This window comes from Oncorhynchus kisutch, linkage group LG1 (genome assembly GCF_002021735.2).
Source record: "Oncorhynchus kisutch isolate 150728-3 linkage group LG1, Okis_V2, whole genome shotgun sequence".
NCBI lineage: Eukaryota > Metazoa > Chordata > Actinopteri > Salmoniformes > Salmonidae > Oncorhynchus > Oncorhynchus kisutch.
In genome coordinates, this window is record NC_034174.2 from 70,939,942 (window position 1) to 70,961,958 (window position 22,017).

The 22,017-nt window shown below is 43.5% G+C and overlaps 1 protein-coding gene, 1 non-coding gene and 1 pseudogene across 3 annotated transcripts; all 3 read left to right on the plus strand.

Annotated features, from left to right (window-relative positions):
• Positions 1-51: 51 nt before the first annotated feature.
• On the plus strand, positions 52-21,987 carry LOC109878459 (protein RRP5 homolog). 2 transcript variants are annotated; one of them, XM_031831651.1, is made up of 35 exons: positions 52-164; positions 1,132-1,261; positions 1,594-1,731; positions 1,996-2,160; positions 2,957-3,118; positions 3,431-3,551; positions 3,870-4,045; positions 4,329-4,436; positions 4,621-4,827; positions 5,267-5,391; positions 5,998-6,061; positions 6,326-6,472; positions 8,794-9,045; positions 9,491-9,616; positions 9,818-10,012; positions 10,425-10,598; positions 10,842-11,055; positions 11,248-11,400; positions 11,635-11,744; positions 12,046-12,539; positions 12,690-12,752; positions 12,844-12,940; positions 13,038-13,127; positions 13,324-13,429; positions 13,710-13,887; positions 14,038-14,094; positions 14,305-14,427; positions 14,750-14,872; positions 15,142-15,310; positions 15,958-16,227; positions 16,694-16,944; positions 18,564-18,732; positions 18,969-19,122; positions 19,476-19,641; positions 21,443-21,987. In XM_031831651.1, exons 2-35 carry the CDS (start codon positions 1,154-1,156, stop codon positions 21,612-21,614), a joined length of 5,427 nt encoding a protein of 1,808 aa, XP_031687511.1. In that variant the 5' UTR covers positions 52-164; positions 1,132-1,153; the 3' UTR covers positions 21,615-21,987. The 2 variants fall into 2 exon arrangements, with proteins under 2 accessions (XP_031687511.1, XP_031687516.1); XM_031831656.1 differs by lacking the exon at positions 52-164 and adding an exon at positions 212-280.
• LOC116376300 (uncharacterized) lies at positions 3,188-3,342 on the plus strand (annotated as a pseudogene).
• On the plus strand, positions 16,991-17,232 carry LOC116376253 (small nucleolar RNA SNORA53). Its single transcript, XR_004211654.1, has one exon. It is a non-coding gene; the product is annotated as a small nucleolar RNA SNORA53 (small nucleolar RNA).
• Positions 21,988-22,017: the final 30 nt, after the last annotated feature.

Below are 22,017 nucleotides of genomic sequence, written 5' to 3' on the forward strand. Positions count from 1 at the left end.
GTGACAGGTTTGTTGAAACGTCAATCACTTGAAAGATGGACGTGAATGGACACTTAGGGAAACACCTACTCAAGACCGTTTCCGGCTTGAAAACATTGCGTGCTTCTGATCCACACATGTGAGCTTGCATACCAACTTCTGAACTGGATATTTAAAAGAAAAAGGTAGAGTTTGCTGGTGGATGTTAAATTTTTATAAACATGTACAATCGAGGAAAATGGTGGCACGTATTGATTGTTGTATTTGTTTGTTGTATTTTTGTGTTTTAACCGATTGTCTGGTACGTATAGCTTGCATGCTAATGGACTGTAGCTTACTAGCTAACGTTAGCAATGTTGCTGATGTGTATGGGATGTGCTAGTGGGGATGTAGCTAGCTAACAAGCCATCGAGATTCTAGTTAAATATTTTGTGAAGCAGAAGGTAAATAATACACTCAATGCGCATGTAGCAATGCCAAAGTGTACACAATCAAAAGCTTTATCATAGTTGTATTAGAAATAGTAGATATATGAAACTGTACAATCATACATTGCTTGACATGTGCAGTGGTGTAAAAATACTTTTAAGTAGTACTTTAAGTCGTTTTTTGGTTATCTGTACTTTACGTTAGTATTCATATTTATGTACGTTTTACTCCATACATTTTCCCTGACACCCAAAAGTACAAATTACATTTTGAATGCATAGCAAGACAGGACAATTGTCCAATTCGCTTCTTATCAAGAGAACATCCCTGGTCATCCCTACTGCCTCAGATCTGGTAGACTCACTAAACACACATGCTTCGTTTGTAAATTATGCCAGTGTTGAACTGTGCCCATGGCTATCCTAATAAAAACAAGAGCACTGTATCGTCTGATTTGCTTAATATAAGCTATTTTAAATTATTTATACTTCTAATTTTGATACTTAAGTACATTTAACACCCAATACTTTTAGACTTTTACTCAAGTCGTATTTTACAGGGTGACTTAACTTTTACTTGAGTCAATTTCTTTAAAGCTATCTTTACTTTTACTCAAGTATGAAAATGGGGTGCTTTTTCCACCACTGGCATGTGTTCTAAAAGAGCCCTTATCACCCCCCTTTCCTCTCTGATAACATTCACTGTGTATTTTTGTCTCTGTAGACCTTTAAATCAGTAAACAACCATGGCAGCAACGGAGGAGGACTTCCCTCGCGGAGGTAAAACCAAGCAGACCACTGAAAGTAAAGCAGAACCTGTGAGAAGGCATACAGAAGTGGACAATCTGTTCGAGGTAAAAACATGAGTCTTGTCAATCATCAAGGTGATATACGAACCTTATTGCTGTTCTAACTCAAATTAGCTCTGGTCCAGAGATTAGTTTGCGACGGTGCAGCCGACTGACACTCTGGCGACGGTGCAGCCGACTGACACTCTGGCGACGGTGCAGCCGACTGACACTCTGGCGACGGTGCAGCCGACTGACACTCTGGCGACGGTGCAGCCGACTGACACTCTGGCGACGGTGCAGCCGACTGACACTCTGGACCAGAGCTAAGCTCAAATGTGCATCTCAAACAGTATTCTGTCTGTCAGTAAAGATACTATTGTGGTTGACGCTTTCAGACACATACAGCAGAGGAATCCAAGAAAAGGAAGGGACAGAAAGGGGATGCCTTGAAGAAAGCTAAGAGGCAAAGGACGAGCAAAGAGGAGGCTCTGAAGCTCAATACAACAACCTCTGTAGATATCCTACAGTTAAAAGTAAGTTCAATCAGCAACATACTTTTTAACATTTTATATTTCTCTGCCATCTCATTTCCATTGCACGCCCATTGAATGTGAGCTGAACCTGGGTCATGCTCATAAGGGCACAACGTTGCACATTTTTTTTAAAGGTTGTGTAACAGGGAAAGGGGTAAAAAAGCGTTTCTTATTTGACAAGTCCAGGGAGTCCCTCTGTTTCAGTACATTTACTTCTGTTTGATTACTAATGAACACAAACCTGTTTGTTTTTTTTACCCCCAGAGCCTGAAGGTGGGTACCCTACTGCTGGGCTGTGTGAAGGAGGTGGCCGATTTTGAGGTGACAATTAACCTGCCCAGCGGCCTTTTGGGATACCTGAACATTTCCAATATCTCGGACTCGTACACCAAGATACTGAGTGACCACCTGGACTCTGCTTCTTCAGAGGTAACACATTTAATGTAACTCCTACCTAGGGGATTGTTCTGTCTCATATAGGTAAAAGGTTATGCACTAGTTTCTGAGATGTCTAATAAGGCAGTTCTAAGGGCATGTCTACACTTGACACATAGATGCTACTTCTGCTATCCGAATACGATAATCACTGAAAAGACAGTTCTATGCGCACAAAAGTCGCACTGGGTTCATATAAGGCTGATCACCTCAGGGACGCATTGTGAGGATCGTGTTTGCTGGCTTCATAAATGCAACCCAGCTGGCTAATATTCTGAAAAACACAATTGTGTTTGGCTAGAGTTCTAGAGATGGTTATGCTAACCCCTTTAGGTTTCCGAGCTTGCTGGCTAGCTACAGGGGCTAGTTGACTAGTTACAGTGCTTTGCTACTGCCATCAAGTTCTTGTGCTATTCTCATCTTTTGCCTATGCCACCGTTTTGCAGAATGCTTACTGACATTTGAATATAGTGCGAGGAAGGGAATCCAGACACTGTAGACCATGTTTAAATGTGGCGTAGTTGCATGATCAAAACTCCTCGATCAGAATACAAAAACTGAATTAACTGTAGTCTACACACGGCCTGTGAGGTCTTATCCTCGTATTATACAATATTTAGAAGAACTGTGCTCTGAGTTCAAAAAACCGTATACAGCTTTAATTATTAATTTTTTTGCTTGGTCCACCATGGGGCTCCCGACCTCAGAGTTCAGAAGACAATTCCTGATATTGTACGAATGAGGTGTGAACAACACATCCTAATGGATCCACTTTGCTCTTTCTCTCCAGGAGATCTTCTCTCTCCACAGTCTCTTCTCCCCGGGCATGTTGGTCAGGTGTGTGGTAGCCAGGTTGGACACTGCCAAAGGAGGATCGGTCAGCATTCAGCTGTCAATCAACCCCAAAGAGGTCAACAAGGGCTTGAGTACTGGCTCTCTGAAGGCTGGCTTGGTGAGTCAACACCTACAGTATACGTGATATAGTACAAATTAAAAACAGGCTCCGGGCCCGGGATCTCCTCTTCAGTGATGATACAATGACGAGTCGGAACGGGGCACAGTCTGTCTTGGGGGGGGGGGTGTCACTGAGTCAGAGTCATGTTTTGTTTCTCTGGGTTCAGTTCCCCAGAGCAGTGTCTCTTCAGTTGAAGACATAGAGGCATTTGTCTAAGAAGAGCTAGAAAAAGAAAAAAGTTGTGATATTCTGTTTATGATTTGAGGTCATGTTTTAGGCTAAGACGGACGTGTCACGTTTTTGTTTCAGATCCTGAGTGGTTGTGTGGAGAGTATTGAGGATCACGGCTACCTGGTTGACCTCGGCATCAAGGGAACCAAGGCCTTCCTGCCCAAGCAGGCAGCCAAAGACAAAACGAATATTCCGAAAGGTATCTAAAGAGTCCCCTTTCACATCAAATATAGTACGCTTTCCATTCAATGTCACGCTGTTAGGTTCTCCAGAAGTCTGATACATTTCTTCAATGTACTCTGTAGATGTCAAAATGACTAATGTGTTATTAACTGTGTTGAATGTGACTTTTCTGGGTCATGTTCATTGTGGCTCACAATTGAAAAAGTTAAAAATGTTTTGCAACGGAAAATATAAATGAGTATTTCTTGTGGGACAAGTCCCGGTAGCCCCTTCCTGTTTCAGTCTGTTTTCTTCCGTTTGATGCCTAACGAACACAACAACCCTGGTGTTGCAGAGCTGAAGGTGGGCCAGTATGTGACTTCTCTGTTGGAGGAGGTGAAGAACGATGAGCGTGTGGTCCGTCTGTCCATCAGCCCCACGGCGGTGGCCCAGGCCGTTGCAGACACAGCGCACGGCTGGACCCTTACCAACCTGCTGCCTGGCCTACTGGTCAAGGCCCAGATCAAAAAGGTACATTGACTGAGTACTCTTGTATTCTAATAACAATCTTCTACATATTAGTAGTCTAAGTCTAAGCACAGAGAAGTGTTGGCTTACACCTATGATTATAAATGAACAATTACACCGTTTAGTATTGTTGGCAAATGTCTCTTGTTGCTTGACGTATAAACTTGTTGTAATATTGATACCAACTAGAGAACTTGCAATTTTGTATATCCTGAGAGGTCTCTTTATAAAAAAGTCAATAATATGTTGATGTCCTGTTTCATTGTGGTTGACCCTGTGGTTCTAGGTGACCCTACATGGTCTGATTCTGGAGTTCCTCTCCTCCTTCACCGGCCTGGTGGACTTTATGCACCTGGAACCAGAACAGGCCTCCACATTCAACGAGGGAGACAGCGTAAGAATTTACAGTCTATTAGGCTAGATGCAAGAGTTGTACTTATTTCTACCTCAAATAACAAAACAAAAACCAAGATATTCACGAGAATTTCAAATTGGCCGATTATGACTGTAATCTAATTTAGACATTACATTCAGTTGACCTTTATTGACCTTTGACCTCTTACCCCTTTCTCTCCCAGGTGAAGGCCTGCGTCCTTTATGTGGAGCCGTCCACCCGGCTGGTGGGCCTGTCCCTGCGCAGCCACCTGCTTCAGCCAGGGGGCGACGTGGACCTGGTGGCCACTGAGAGGATAGGGGAGGTGGCGCATGGCTGCAAGATGACCGCTCTCCATCACCTGTCTGGAGCCATGCTGGAGCTGCCTGACCAGACTGTGGTGTTTGTACATGTGAGTCCGTGTTGTTAGACCATACTTGCGTTGCGTCTTGTGAGTTTAAGTACCAACTCGGGTCTTCGTACATGTTAGTTCCTATTGTTGGTAGACCATATTGTTGGTGTACCATACTAACTATAGCCAAGGCCCTCTTTGTGGACCTGGTAGAGCACCTTACTACTTCCAAAATGCTAAGGATCAGCCACTATAGGACAAAGACAGTGTTGTAGAGAATATTGTGATGGGTTTTGAATGAGGAAGTTCTTCGGCTATGGTGAGAACATAATGGTGAGCCCATGCCCCTTGGATCATGTGACAAGCCAACATTAAAAACAATACAAAACCTCAAACCCATGGTTGTTTTGACCTGGCCCAGTGAAAGTGGACTAATGTGGTCTGTGATTGGCCTAGTGGCAGTGGTTTGATTTGATCTGTCCGTTTCTCCCGTCTCCAGAGGAACCACATGAAGGAGCCCATGGAGGCGTTCAACCTGAACCGTGTCTTGGCCAAGCCTGAACACACCTGTAGGATCATGGACTTCAGCCCCATGGAGCAGGTGCACCTGGTCAGCCTGCGTCAGTAAGTGTGTGTGTGTGTGTGTGTGTGTGTGTGTGTGTGTGGATGGGTGGGGATCCTGTAGTGCAGTGGTGTGGATGGGGATCCTGTAGTGCAGTGGTATTCAAATGTTTTCATTTTCTTGGCCAGATTTCTCGCGACCCCCCCCCCCCACCCACCCACCCAAAATCAAATGATTTACATCGACACTTAACCATCAATTCATTATATTTCAATATTTTCTATCAAAATTAGGAGAACCAATAAATACATTAATTAAATAAAATAGTATTTTCAAATTATCTTTCTCGAAAATGTTTTGTATATTGTCCCATATAATAATCTGTATGTTTGTTCCAGCTTGGAAAGGACGTATGTTTGTTCCAGCTTGGAAAGGACGTATGTTTGTTCCAGCTTGGAAAGGACGTATGTTTGTTCCAGCTTGGAAAGGACGTATGTTTGTTCCAGCTTGGAAAGGACGTATGTTTGTTCCAGCTTGGAAAGGACGTATGTTTGTTCCAGCTTGGAAAGGACGTATGTTTGTTCCAGCTTGGAAAGGACGTATGTTTGTTCCAGCTTGGAAAGGACGTATGTTTGTTCCAGCTTGTAACCTTGCTGTCTCTCCTATAGGAGCATCATTGATGCCCCGTTCTTCAGAAGATACCATGACATCCAACCTGGACAGATTGTTCAGGTAAGATATTTTATATTTTTAGTTTGTCTCTCTCTCGCACAACACCTGAAAGGTCTTCAAAAAAAGATACCACATTAGCCCATTGAAGCGTCATTGGTATTGTGTGCGTAGGGTGGCAAAAATCTGGGAACTTTCCTGGGTTTTCTAGAAATCCAGTTTGGGGGATTCTGGATGATTTGCTCCTGATTCCAGGAACCTTCCAACAGGAAATTGTGCTTTGCTAGTGGCATGTGTTTAACCCAGTTTGTCCTCCCTCTCTCCCAGGGCATGGTGACGTCCCTCCAGAGCCATGGCATGATGGTGAAGGTGACCGACTACATCAGAGGCCTGGTTCCACGGACACACCTCTCTGACATCATCCTCAAGAACCCAGAGAAGAAGTACACAGAGGGCATGCCCATCAAGTGCCGGGTCAGTAGTACTATGTAACCGCTCACCTTTAGAAAGGGTCAACTGTGGTGACCTTTAACCTTGGGGAACCAATCATTGAGGAAATAAACACCTACTCATAATTCTCTTTAGCAAATATTAGGTGTAGGTTAATCTACCTAATAAGTGTCTTCTAAGGATCTGACCCTTTTTTTCAATTTTTGCTTAAAATGACATACCCAAATCTAACTGCCTGTAGCTCAAGACCTGAAGCAAGAATATACATATTATTCATACCATTTGAAAGGGAACACGTTGAAGTTTGTGAAAATGTTAAATTAATGTAGGAGAGTATAACACATTAGATCTGGTAAACGATAATACAAAGAAAAAAAACATGCGTTTTGTACCGTCGTCTTTGAAGTGCGAGAGAGAGGTCATAATGTATTATTCCAGCCCAGGCGCAATTAAACTTTTGGCCACTAGGTAGCAGCAGCGAATGTGCAAAGTTTTAGATTGATCCAATGAAACATTGTATTTCTGTTCAAAATTGTCAATACTGCCCAAATGTGCCTAATTGGTTGATTAATAACTTTTCAAGTTCATAGTTGTGCACGCTCCTCAAACGATAGTATGCTATCTTTCACTGTAACAGCTACTGTAAATTGGACAGTGCAGTTAGAGTAACAAGAATTTAAGCTTTCTGACAATATCAGATATGTCTATGTTCTGGGAAATGGTCTTGTTACTTACAACCTCATGCTAATCGCATTAGCGCACATTAGCTCAACCGTCCTGCGGGTGGAACACCGATCTGTAGAGATCCTTAACTTCTCTGGGATATGTGGGACTGTAGCGTTCCACCTCGCCAACAGCCAGTGAAATTGCAGGACGCCAAATTCAAAACAAAAGAAATCCCATAATTAAAATTCCTCAAACATACAAGTATTTTACACCATTTTAAAGATGAACATCTTGTAAATCCAGCCACAGTGTCCGATTTCAAATAGGTTTTACGGCGAAAGCACACCAAACGATTATGTTAGGTCAGCACCTAGTCACAGAAAACCATACAGCCATTTTCCAGCCAAGGAGAGGGCTCACAAAAATCAGAAATACGATTAAATTAATCACTAACCTTTGATCTTCATCATATGGCACTCCCAGGACTTCATGTTACACAATAAATGTGTGTTTTGTTCGATAAAGTTAATCTTTATGTCCAAAAACCTTATTTGAAATTGGTGTGCTCAGAAATTCATTGTCTCAAACAAACATCTGGTGAAAGTGCAGAGAGCCACATCAAATTACAGAAATACTCATAATAAACATTGATAAAAGATACACGTGTTAAAACATGGAAATATAGATCAACTTCTCATTAATGCAACCGCTGTGTCAGATTTCAAAATGGCTTTACGGCGAAAGCACACCTTGCGATTTATGTTAGGTCAGCGCTAGTCGCAGAAAAACATCCAGCCATTTTCCAAAGAAGGCGAGGTGTCAGAAAAGTCCGAAATAGCGTTATAAACATTCACTTACCTTTGATGATCTTGATCGGAATGCACTCCCAGGAATCCCAGTTCCACAATAAATGTTTTTTTGTTCAATCAAGTCCATAATTTATGTCCAAATACCTCCTTTTTGTTTGCGTGTTTAGCCCAGTAATCCAAATGCACAATCACTTGTTCCGACGAAATATTTAAAAAGTTATATTACAGTTCGTAGAAACATGTCAAAGAATGTATAGAATCAATCTTTAGGATGTTTTTAACATAAATCTTCAATAATGTTCCAACCAGAGAATTCCTTTTGTCTTTAGAAATGCAATGGAACGCAGCTACCTCTCACAGGAGCACGCGTGATCAGCTCGTGGCACTCTGCCAGACACTTGGTTGAAACCGCTGTCTTTCTCTCCCCCTCACAGTAGAATCCTCAAACAAGGTTCTAAAGACTGTTGACATCTAGTGGAAGCCTTTGGAAGTGCAATATGACCCCATAGACACTGTATATTCGATTGGCTATGACTTGAAAAACTACAAACGTCAGATTTCCCACTTCCCCGGTTGGATTTTTTTCTCAGGCTTTTGCCTGCCATATGAGTTCTGTTATACTCAGACATCATTCGAACAGTTTTAGAAACTTCAGTGTTTTCTTTCCAAATCTACTAATTATATGCATATTCTAGCTTTTGGGCCTGAGTAGCCGGCAGTTTACTCTGTGCACCTTTTTATCCAAGCTACTCAATACTGCCCCACAGTCCCAAAGAAGTTAAGAGGTTTTAACGTACTCTGTGCTTGCTTGTCTGGTTTGCTGTTTAATCTCTTAGTTTAAAACTGTTTCCCTCCATCCCTCTGTCTCAGGTGTTGTCAGTGGACCCACAGGAGAAGAAGCTGACCCTAACCAGGAAAAGGGCCCTGATAGATTCCTCCCTACCCCCATTCCTGACCTACGAAGATGCCCGCCGCGGTCGCGTCTCCCACGGGTTCATCGTCTGTGTCAAGGACTTTGGCTGCATCGTCCGTTTCTACGGCAAAGTCAAGGGGCTGGTGCCCCCAAACGAGCTCAGCACGGAGCCAGTGGTAGTTCCTGAGAACATGTTCTACGTCGGACAGGTGAGGGGAAACAAAATGGCTGCCTGGAACTTTTCTGTATCTTGATAATTCTTATGCGTTGTAGATTTGTTGTTGTTTTTCTGTGTTCTTCTTGCGATATTGGCTAATTGTCCTCTTGAATAACTTTGAAGTAGCCTACTGATAGTTATTGAACTTTGACACATAAAACAGTCACTTTAAGTTCTTCCACCAGTTTGTCTTGCCGGTGTCAGAAAAGGTTCTGTTTTAAACTTCTGTATCAAAACAGGGAAGTCTTAGTTTAGTTTGGATTTCTTTTTCATTAATTGGTCTTTTGACCAATCACATCTGAAAAAGATCTGATGTGAAAAGGTCTGATAATTGTCAAAATACCAATTATTGTAAAAAAAAAAAAAAAAAAAATCTGAATTGGGCTGCCTTTCTAAACGCAGTCTTAACGGCTACCTTGGTTCTCTGTTCTGTTCAGGTGGTGAAGGCTAAAGTGCTGAACTGTGACGTGGAGAAGGAGAAGCTCCTTCTTTCCTTCAAGGCAGTGGCAGGAGGAGACACTGAGGGACCGCCTAAACCCAAGTTTGACTTTGAGGTTGGGAAGGTAAGTCAATGGCAGCACATCCTTTCATATTGTTAACACATATAATCATTTCTGAATTTGTAAAAAAAAACAAACATGGTTTCTCTTTTATATAGTTGCATGTTCTATGCAGTTGTTAAATGTGTTGGGTTAATCTCTGTTGTTGGCTTGGAGTCTAGACTGTTCTTTGCTTTCTGTTTTTTGTCTTTTTTATTGTTTTAGAAAGTGGAGGTTAAGGTGGTGAGTAAAGTCCTGACCGGTCTGGAGGTGTCCATTCTCCCAGAGGAGATCACCGCCTTGCTACCCATGATGCACCTCTCCGACCACGTGTCCAACTGTCTACTGCTGTGGGAGGGGCTGCAAGAGGGTGACATCATCTCCAACATTCTCTGCCTCAGCGAGAAGAAACCGAATATTGTATCCTTTTCATACTTTTGAACTTCACAACGCTTACTTACCTCCACACATTGATTTCAGACACATAGAACAGAACGCTCACTTACCTCCACACATTGATTTCAGACACATAGAACAGAACAGAACGCTCACTTACCTCCACACATTGATTTCAGACACATAGAACAGAACAGAGCGCTCACTTACCTCCACACATTGATTTCAGACACATATCCCAAAACATAACAGAATGCTCATCGGTGTGGCTGGATGTTGTGTTCGTCTCACCATTGGGGTTGGCTGTCGTGGTTGTGTTTAGAATGTAGTGGCTATACCAAGGAAACGACTACCTCTTACTAAAGGATATCGTAACCACTTTTTACTGTAGTACGACTACACAGTACCTCTTTCCCTTAACCCTGCCTGTCTCAAGACCCTGACTAAAAAGCCCACTCTGAAGTCATTCCTGGAGGAGGGGGGCGTGGTGGCTAAGGAGTTCTCTGACATCACAGTTGGGATGCAGCTGATTGGCTGGGTCAAGAACATTATGCCCTACGGAGTGTTTGTGGAGTTCCCCTATGGTCTGGTTGGCCTGGCCCCTAAAGCAGTGAGTTGGTAGGGAAGGAGTTACTAGTGACCCCTACTAACTCTTAGTAAATTCCAATTGGGAGTTAGTAGGGGTCAATGGGAGTTAGTAGGGGTCAATGGGAGTTAGCTAAGAATATATTATGCAGTTTGTTGAAAAGGTGCAGCTCAGCTCACCTCTCCTTTCTCCTTCAAATCATCAATAACATTGTCTAAAAGCCATTACTATAGAATAATTTATATTGACATACTCTTTCTCCTCTAGGCCATGAGTGACAAGTTTGTCAGTGACACGACATCTCACTTCCAGTTGGGCCATACGGTGTTTGCCAAGGTGACCAACTTGGATGAGGAGAAGCGCAGGTTCCTGGTCAGTCTCAAGGTGTCAGAGGTCCCCTCCCCTAAGAGAGACGGCCAGGCCAGGCTGATCCGAGGCCTGCAGGAGAGGAAGGAGGTGATTGAGATGATGGCCAGCAGAGGTACGTGGGTGGAGTTGTAACGTTGTTGTCAACTGTTCTAGGAAATATGACTTTTCTTCCGTTTGCTAAGTTCCCTTTTCCTAGTAGGTTCAAAAGTGCTATTCCAATACATTTAAATTGATCAAAATGATTATGCTAAGAGTTACCTTTAACTCTCTATTTTCTTGTTCCTCCTCCCTCTGTCTCTGACAGGTGACTCTGACCTACTCAAACAGCTGTCTGCGGTGACCATAGGCCAGAGGATGAAGATGAGCGTAGACGAGGTGAGGGAGGATGGGAGTGTCACCTTCAAGTCAGACGAACTCAGCGCAGCCACCGTACTGGCCACCAAGGACCATGCGCCGGGTGAATATTCACTCTATGTTCAATCAGGGTCGGGCTCAAACCTCTTTCAATTCAGGAAGTGGATTGAAATTACAATTGTAACTCCAGCATTGACTGAATTTACATGGAATTGACCGTGTACCCAGTGGAACTTCTACCAGACACAACACGAGGAATCTTTTGAGTGTGACACTTGGAATGTTTTGACTGTTACATCATAGTTATAATGTAAACTAAATGTGTGTAATGTTTCAGGTAAGTTGGCGACGGGACAGGAGTGCATGCCGGTAATCCTCCACGTTGACCTCGTGACCTCTGAAGTCTACGTGTCCCTCTTGGCTAAACTGACCGGCAAGAGGAAAGCGGTGAGTACAAGGCTGCATCTCAAGTGACACCCTAGTTCCTATATAGTGCGTTTGGAACACTGCCCTACTATAGCTAGTATCGTTTGTGACTACGTGAAGCTTCTTTATGAGTGGTTGGGTGGCTGAGAAGTCAATGGTGGGTAATTTGGTTAAAAAGAATTCATTAAATGAGCAACTATTCAATGCAATAGATCTGTATTATCCCTCAAGTTGAAACTCCCTGCACCCTTATGGATGAAACAATCTTTTCCACTTTGAAAAGCCTTCAAATCTTGATAGTTCATAACCTGTGTCCTTATAGGTGGAGGCAGGGTCCACACACACTGCCACTGTGCATCACGCCGACCGCGACTTTGCCGTCATCTCATTGGGCGACACGGCCCAACTGACGGTCATCCAAACCACCAATCACCTCAACGAAACGTTCCGCTTTGACTCTGAGGAACTGACCGCCGGTAAAACCCTGACGATCACCGTCACCAAATCCAGCTGCGAGGAACTAGAAGGGCTCCCCCTAGTGTCCTGGGAACTCGCCCCGCCCATAAGCAAAAGATTAATCTCCGTCTCCAAGGGGTCAAAGGGCACGTATCGCTACGGCGACGTGGTAAAGGGGAAGGTGAAGACAGTGAAGCCTACGTGTGTGCTGGTGAAGCTAGAGGACGGGAGCACGGGGTGCGTGCACGTGTCCGAGATACAGGAAGTGGTGTGCGTGGGAACGTTCCCCACGTCCCTCCTCAAGATAGGAAGTGAGGTCACAGCCCGGGTCATCGGAGGACGGGCGGGCAACAGTCACAGGTAAGGATAACAATATAGTAACAGATTTAAGCAGCCACATTTTGCTATATAGTTTGATAATTTGAAGGATATTTCTGAATTACAGGTATTCTGTTTGAAATATCTGCGTTATTTTAGAGTTGCAAATATATATTGTCTTCTTTTTTTTAGGTTCTTGCCGTTCTCCCATCCCAACTTCACGTACTCCATGCCTGAACTCTCACTTCTTCCCAGGTAAATGTTCTGAACATTTAGAAGAATATATTCTGTTATTATACTGCCTTTTTGGTTTCTTGTTCGATAATCTTTCCCTCTCTGGTCACAGGAACCTGAAAGAAGACGCAGATGTTAAGCCTGTCAAGACCAAAGAGAAGCTGAAGCGTTATCAGGTCGGAGACGACGTCATTTGCTTTGTGTCAAAGGTGAGTTTGAACAAACGTTAAGTGACTTGTTATACAGAATGTGTGAAACATGTTTAGTAGTAATACTAGTTGTGTTAAATGTGTATTTCTTCCTCAGTACTTTCCAAAGAGGAAGTGTCTAGAAGTGACTACTGGTCCCTCAGTAACTGGAACTGTTGAACAACTGGCCATGACCTCTGACCCTGAAGTATGTTTTTATATACACTTAACTCAATGTTTTTCTCATTAATTCTATGGGGAATTCCCTCAAAGACCTCAAGACATTTTTGTGAAACGGTAAAATGAAGATGGTGGATCCTCAGGTAGGGGGAGCCCCTATACTGTATGGATCTGTGTTCACCCTAATAGGTTCACTAAAATCATTTTAAATTGTACTTATTCAGGGTGCCAAACACCCAGAGAATCTGTTCAAGCTGGGCCAGGCGGTCAGTGCTAAGGTGGTGACAGTCAGCTCCTCCAAGCCCTCACGCCTCTCATTGTCCCTCAATGGTGAGAACACAAAGTAAAGGGTTGAATGAACACAAAGTAAATACAGTGAATATAAGACCCTTCCAACCATCAATAGTACATTGAATATTACATAGAACCTTCTAAACATCAGTACATTGAAAATAGGCCCTTCTAACCACCAATACAGAAATATCAACGCATAACCAACTTTTAACCTTTGAACCATCAATACAGACATGTCGACTCACCATATACAGCTCTCTCTCTATGTTGTGGTTGCATTTACTCACTCGTAGTGTTGGTTCTCAATCGCTGTCAGGTGTACACAAGTTGGAGAAGGGCCATGTAATCATGGGGTTGGTGCAGAAGCTAGATCCAGTCCTGGGTCTGCTGGTGAAGCTGCCATTCAGCGCCATGGGAACGGTTGCCATGGAGGACCTAGCCGACAAATATAAGCCAAAACCTCTGGAGCGGTACAGCAAGGACCAGCTGGTCAGGTCAGTGGCACACTTTAAACCTGGCTTAAAGGCTAACTGGACCAGTCTAAAAGTTAGTCAAGTTAAAAATGGTTTTGGAGTGTTAACTCTCTAAAGTTATTTCAAGGTCATACTAAGTAATGTGTTAATGTTTTTGTGCTCTCTTTCTAGGTGCTGCATTGTAGGAGAGGCGACGAGCAATTGGCAGTTGTCCCTCCGCTCTTCGAGGTACGATTCCCCAAAATTAATTAGAGTTCAAGCGTATTAGGAAATGACTCCCAAAGCAATCACGACACCCTATTCAACCCTATACATGTCTCTCTCTTCGTTCTTCTCCTCTATTCTACTGGTCCATTCTAACTATCATATATCTATGTTGGGTGCTTTGAGCACTGGAAAAGGGCATTTTCTAAATGAATCATTTGAATGATCTTTCAGGACGAACCCAGAGAAGGCCTCGGTAGTAAAGGACCCAGAGATTGTGTCTCTAGAAGACCTGTCAGAGGGGCAGATCGTCAGAGGCTATGTGAGGACTGTCAATGCACAGGGAGTCTTTGTTAGGTAACTCAGTACATTATCTCTTTATAGAAACCAACCCTTTTATAAAAAAAATTAAAATGACATACCTTTACAATGTCCTGGAAAGATATGAAACTATGAATGAAAAATACATGTAAGGTATTCATTACTTCTGTATTATACTTAGACAATATATCTCAGATTCACCGTCCCTTTAGTATACATGTACAATGGTCTGGGAAGATATGACATTATCATGCAGCTTTCTCCTGAAGAATGATTGTGATTATGAAAACCCAATGTAGAAAAGCTGTTGCTATGGTAATATAGCTAATTGAAAATGTTGCCTTTTTGTTTTTGACAGTTTGTCTAGATCCATAAAGGGCAGAGCCAAGTTCCAGAAGGCCACTAAGTACTTTGTGGCTAGCCACCAAGACTATGCCAAGAAAGTACCGCAGGCCACACTGCTCACCACCAAGATCCTCAGGTAAGACCCCCCCCCCCCCCCCCCCTACAATAATTTGGTACAGCCCCACCATCACTGCTAGGGGAATAGGTCGGCCCTTCCTGACCATCTCATTCTAGAATAGGGGTGTTTCATAAAACAAGGAAGTTGTTAGTCATATTTTTGTTATGTTGAACACGTCTGTGACCCACAGGGTTATTATGGAGCAAACACGAGCACCAATGTGTAGGAGTTTTTAGGTTTCTACCTTTTATTTTTTTATTTTTTCACGAATGTGTTGTTCCTCGCAGCATCGACAAAGAAAGCGGGCTGGTGGATCTGTCTCTGCTCCAAGAGGACACTGGGAGACCAGACGTGCTCCCAGAATCCCTGGGGCTGCACCTGCGTCTGACAGGAGAGGCCAAGGAGAAGCGTGACGCCACCAAGAAGAGGAAACGCACGGAGTCGGAGAGCAAACAGGTGTCTATTTGTCCCCCTTTTCTTAATACAAGGTCATCTAACGTAGCAGGCGTCTGAGCGGGGTCACCACATCCAGTTTTCAGAAGTAAAGGAAGCTACGTCGGAGCTGCTGTACCCCTGAAAACCAGATGTTTCTGGTTTCTAGTGACCCCACTGAGGGTGAAATACAAGCTAATCCTTTTTAGTTTGAATAAACAAAGTGATAGGACACCTGCAACAATATAACTGAGATGTGTGAGTGCTTTTTAGTTTGAATAAACAAAGTGATAGGACACCTGCAACAATATAACTGAGATGTGTGAGTGCTTTTTAGTTTGAATAAACAAAGTGATAGGACACCTGCAACAATATAACTGAGATGTGTGAGTGCTTTTTAGTTTGAATAAACAAAGTGATAGGACACCTGCAACAATATAACTGAGATGTGTGAGTGCTTTTTAGTTTGAAAAATGTATACATATAATACAATTTTAAATAATTAGCTATTTTCAAAAGGAAACCTGTCCTCTTCCGTGATGTCACTGATACTAATACTACTACACAGAAGAGGAAGCACTGATCACTGTATAACTTGGGTTGCCCTAGCAGTTTGACCGGGGACTGGAATGTCTAATCCATATAATCACTTATCTTCTGTCTTAACGCAGGGAACTGCAGAAAATGTTTCAACGAAGAAGAAGACTAAGGTGAAAGGGGAGGACAGCGACAGCGGAGTGGAGGTGTACTTCAGAGAAGAAGAGGAGGAAAATAAGTTGGAGCCTGCGGCGGTAGAGAAGCCCGTCCCAGTGCAGCCGGCCAGACTGCAGGTGACCGGAGGGTTCTCCTGGGATGCAGCGCTGAGCGCCCTGAAACCAGCGTCCGCTGCCCTGGGGGGAGAGGACTCCAGCGACGGGGAGGACGGCGAGGTGAACACTAAGGTAAGGAGTAATGCTGGGGTTGTACGGCGAGGGGAACACTAAGGTAAGGAGTAATGCTGGGGTTGTACGGCGAGGGGAACACTAAGGTAAGGAGTAATGCTGGGGTTGTACGGCGAGGGGAACACTAAGGTAACGAGTAATGCTGGGGTTGTACGGCGAGGGGAACACTAAGGTAACGAGTAATGCTGGGGTTGTACGGCGAGTGGCACCTACTAAAGGAAATCACTTAGTAAAGGAATGTTTGCTTTGCATTTGCTATGAGGGTTAGAATGGCTGTACAGCCTCAAATGTTCATGGAGGTGTTCGTTTGACCTCTCCCTTGGATTATTTATAGTACTGGTATTGTTTTCATGACCTTAGATAGAGAAAGGTCATACATCTTTAGCTGCCACTCTCCTCTAAATCCTTTCGTTCTTTCCTTTTTTCTTTTCTTCTTTCCTTGCTTTCATCCCCCTCGTCCACCCAGCCCCAGAAGAAGTCTCACCATGAGCAGGAGGTGGAGAAGCGGGAGGCTGAGAAGGCCCTGACCAAGCTGGAGACGGAGCTGATGGACCCAGGCCTGCGACCCCAGACGGCGGCTAGCTTTGAGCGCCTGCTACTCGGCTCGCCTGACAGCTCTCTGCTCTGGCTGCAATTCATGGCCTTCCACCTGCAGGCCACACAGATAGAACAGGCTAGAGCGGTGGCTGAGAGGGCTCTGAAGACTATCTCCTTCAGGTTAGTGGTGTGGTGGGGACAGGTGTGTGTGTGTGTGTGTGTTCATCACACGCTCCTTAGATCCACTTCTGGAGGGTTCTCCTGTGCTGGTGCTGTCGTCGCTCTCTGAGTGCTGCAACTCCAGCCTGGAGGCCCTCAACAGCTTTCTGGCTGTACAGTTGGAGGTGCTTGAGTCATTGGTGTGTGAGAGCAGTCTACCTGCCCCGCCCAGCCCCACTGTTGCTCTGGCAACCCTCAGTCCTACTGGGGGGGATTCTACCAGCGCAGCTAGGCTGGGGGGCGGACAACACGAAGAAGGTGGGTTGGCGTGGGGGGATATGAATGTGTTGATTAGGGCTGGACAGTGTACTGTATTTTATGATGTATTGATGCACGGACTGTTTTTTATTTTTATTTATTTTTAACTTGACCTTCTAAAACGGTATTTGGTTTGTTAAATGTGATACCCTGTGTGTAACGTCCATTTTTATAGTTTGTCTTCGCTACTTGGATCATCTCTCTGCTCTCTCTCTCTCTCGCTTCATGCCCGTTTCCACACACACCGAGCCCCGCCCCCCGTCACTCAAGGAGCGCATTTGTTGTTCCTCGACCACGAGACACTTGAGTTTAGTCTGCATGGTTGAAATGCAACAATGTTGATGACAATGATGCCGTTTTCACTTTGCTTCTTAATATAAATCCACTAGTGTTCTACAATTACACTTCATTTTTGTTTCTTACATCTGCAAACAGCTAATTTGTCTTTTCTTAGAAATATTGAGCCTTAATCTTATTTGCCGCTAATGCTAATCCCTAGTTAGCTGGCTAGCTAGCTAATAAATGTACTGAGTCAGAGCAAACGTAATCAGCTATACAGCCTGATAATACGTGTATCTTCTAAATCAGAGGAATACGCAAAGCATGAATATGTTAGCTAAATTAAGTAGCTTAAAGAAAACATTCAATGTAGCCAAAGATTATAGGGTCCCCAAGGAAACACTTGTCAACACTTTGGTTCCTACCCTGTCACAATAACTCCTCCCTGGCATTTTCATTCATTGTCATATCAAACAACACTATTCAAAGTGCCCACTATTACATTCCAACTATAGAATTAGAATAATCATTCTATTTCCATGGTTCCAACAGTTCACCCAAGTGTTTTGCTCTGAATTGCAAGTCAAATCGCAGTTGCAACATTTGGTTAAAAATAAGGCCTAGATTGTTTGCACGAATCGTGCAGCCCTACGTGGCAGTATGGAAATTATCTCAAATTAGAGCAGGAAATAGAGGTTTATAAAAAATGTAGAAAAACATTTTTGGTTGAATTGAACAGTATTAAACAATCAGAATGCAGAAAGACCCAGTTGATATCACTTAGGATGATGTATATGGTGCCACCCTAGGGTCACGCACTACTCAAAGCACATTTACAACTTTTATTATTCAAATAGATAAAATACCATCATACTGCCTTTAAAAAAACATCTCAAAAATAGTGTTGATTGTGTGTCATGTCTGTATCCTGTCTGTCATCAAATAATTCTTACAAAAATTGTATCACAAAAAAAAAAAGAGAGAAAGAAGGAAAGGGTGTATATAACATATGTATTCTATAACACGTGTGTATTCTCCCTCAGAGAAGAGCAGGAGAAGCTGAATGTGTGGGTGGCTCTGTTGAACCTGGAGAACCTGTATGGGACAGAGGAGAGTCTTCAGAAGGTGTTTGAGCGAGCCGTGCAGTATTGTGAACCCATGCCCGTCTACCAGCAGCTGGCTGACATCTACGCCAAGTGTCAGAAGACTAAGGTAGCTTACTGCCAGGGCTCACAAACATTCATTACAACGGCTAACATTCCTCAATGAACAAAAAGTGATTTACTTCGCGTATTAACTTTGTCGTATTAAAGCACGTTAGTTGTTGTATTGGGACGTTTTTTTTTCTGAGCTTCTTGTACGTTTTCTTCTGTTGAATGGTCCTGCTAGCTCACTGTTTTTACTGGTGCGGTTTGGAGTAGGTTCTCATCAATTGTGTGTGTGTGTAGGAGGCGGAAGGTCTGTACAAGACCATGGTGAAGCGGTTCCGTCAGGAGAAGGCTGTGTGGCTGAGCTACGGGACCTTCCTGCTCCAGCAGGGTCAGAGTGACGCGGCCAGCGCCCTGCTACAGAGGGCCATCAAGAGCCTGCCTAACAAAGACAGTAAGGCCCCTGTTATCACCTTTAGGGCTCATACACACCTTTTGGGAGCCCCCTACCTCAACACATTCCCTATTCGACCTCTAGCTCCTATTGGACACTGGGTTGGATTGATATAAACAAGATGGCAAATAGCGCTATCTTGTGGAATTTTGGCTGTACTGCTTACGCCAATCTTTCCTGTCCTGATTCTACTCAGTCCGTTTATCTTTCAACAGATCTACTCACCAAGTCATTTGTCCAGGTTGACAGCTCTTAGTTAGTAACTTTTTGTCATAGAGTCAAAAAGGTACTAACACCTTACATACAGTATCTTCATGTTAACCATCCACCTTCTCCGTCGTCGTCCTCTTCAGATGTGGATCTGATAGCGAAGTTTGCCCAGCTGGAGTTCCGGTACGGAGACGTAGAGCGAGGAAAGGCCATGTTGGACAGGATCCTGACCAGCTACCCCAAACGCACCGACCTGTGGTCCGTCTTCATAGACCTCATGGTCAAACACGGCTCCCAGAAGGAAGTCCGGTGAGTGAGCCCGACGGCGCCTCACTGGTTTTGTTTTGTTTACGAAATGACGTTGGAATAGCCTGATCCCAGGTCTGTTTGGCATGACAATGACCATAGGAGTTGGCAATAAAGCACCAACACATCTGGGACCAGGCTGACCCTGTAATATTTCATTTATGAAAACATGTCATATTTGAATATTAAATATGATCAACTTTAGTCTAGGAAAGTATGTACATGTAAGTTCTTCACCACCTCAACTGACAAACTTGTATTCATTCATTTGGGGGCGGCCGGGTAGCCTAGCAGTTAGAGTGTTGGGCTAGTAACAGAAAGGTTGCAAGATCGAATCCCTGAGCTGACACGGTACAAATCTGTCGTTCTGCCCCTAGGCCATCATTGAAAATAGGAATTTGTTCTTAACTGACTTGCCTAGTTAAAAAAAGGTCAAATAAATTAAAAATACAAATAAATTTGACTTTTGTAACACATAACTAGTCATGAATTTAGGTGTTATTAGGGCATATGCTAACTACCATATACAGTGCATTTGGAAGGTATTCAGACCACTTGACTTTTCCCACATTTTGTTACAGCCTTATTCTAAAATGGATTTTAAAAATGTAAATCCTCAATCTGCACACAATACCCCATAATGACAAAGCGAAAACAGGGTTTTGGAATTTATTTTGCACATTTATTCAAACTAAAAAACAGATGCCTTATGTAAATAAGTATTCAGACCCGTTGCTATGTAACTTGAAATTGAGCTCAGGTGCAGCCTGTTTCCATTGATCATCCTTAATATGTTTCTACAACTTGATTGTAGTCCACCTGTGGTCAATTCAATTGATTGGACATGATTTGGAAAGGCACATACCTGTCTAGATAAGGTCCCACAGTTGACAGTGTATGTCAGAGCAAAAACCAAGCCATGAGGTCGAAGGAATTGTCCATAGAACTCAGAGACAGGATTGACAGGCACATAAATGATTCTCAGACCATGAGAAACAAGATTCTCTGGTCTCATGAAACCAAGACTGAACTCTTTGGCCTGAATGCCAAGCGGTATGTCTGGAGGAAACCTGGCACCATCCCTTCGGTGAAGCACAGCGGTGTCAGCATCATGCTGTGGGGATGTTTTTCAGCGGCAGGGACTGCGAGACTAGTCAGGATCGAGGGAAAGATGAACGGAGCAAAGTACAGAGAGATCCTTGATGAAAACCTGATCCAGAGCACTCAGGACCTTAGACTAGGGAGAAGGTTCACCTTCCAACAGGACAGCGATCCTAAGCCGGGGGCCAAGACAACACAGGATTGGCTTTGGGACAAGTCTCTGAATGTCCTTGAGTGGCCCAGCCAGAGTCTGGACTTGGGCCTGATCGAACATCTCTGGAGACACCTGAAAATAGCTTTGTCTTGATGCTCCCCATCTAACCTGACAGAGCTTGAGAGGATCTTCAGAGAAGAATGGGAGAAACTCTCCAAATAAAGGTGTGCCAAGCTTGTAGCGTCATACCCAAGAAGACATGAGGCTGTAATCGCTGGCAAAGATGTTTCAACAAAGTCCTGAGTAAAGAGTCTGAATACTTTATGTAAATGTGATATTTCCTTTTTTATTTTATATATTTGCAAACATTGTCATTATGGGGTATTGTGTGTAGATTGAGGGATTTTTATTTCACTTTAGAATGAGGCTGTAACGTAACAAAATGTGAAAATAGTCAAGGGGTCTGAATAATTTCCGAATGCACCGTCATTGGTAGCACGGTATTTCCTGTCATGTGACCTGGTCTAACATCCTGTTTGCTGTGTTCAGGGCTGTGTTTGACCGTGTGATCCACCTGAGTGTGGCGGTGAAGAGGATCAAGTTCTTCTTCAAGCGTTACCTGGAGTATGAGAAGAAGAGCGGCACGCCAGAGAGCATCCAGGCTGTCAAGGACAAGGCTCTGGAGTACGTGGAGTCTAAAGGGACAGAGGCCGCCAGATAGAGACACACACATACACACCATGTTTTGGGTATTTTCCAACAGCTGTGGGAAAAGAAGCAAACTGGCAAAGGGCTCAAGGGGGAAGCCTGACCTGAGTGTCGTAACAGCCTCGACACACACCCAGATGTAGCCACACAGATACACACCCTGCTGTTGGATATTCAGAGAAGACATTTTGTTAATTGCGTGAAAGCTTTCAAATGGTGACACATGTCACACATGATATGGACTTGGAAGTGTGGGAGGTTGTTCTACCTGGTCGTTTTAACCCATTTTGTATAAATAGCATAATTTAAAATAAATGTACTTTTTGTGTGTATGTATGGATGAAATGACAATTTTGTAATCAAATAAATGATACTAAATAACCTGATTTGTCTTATATGCCATCTACTAATCATCC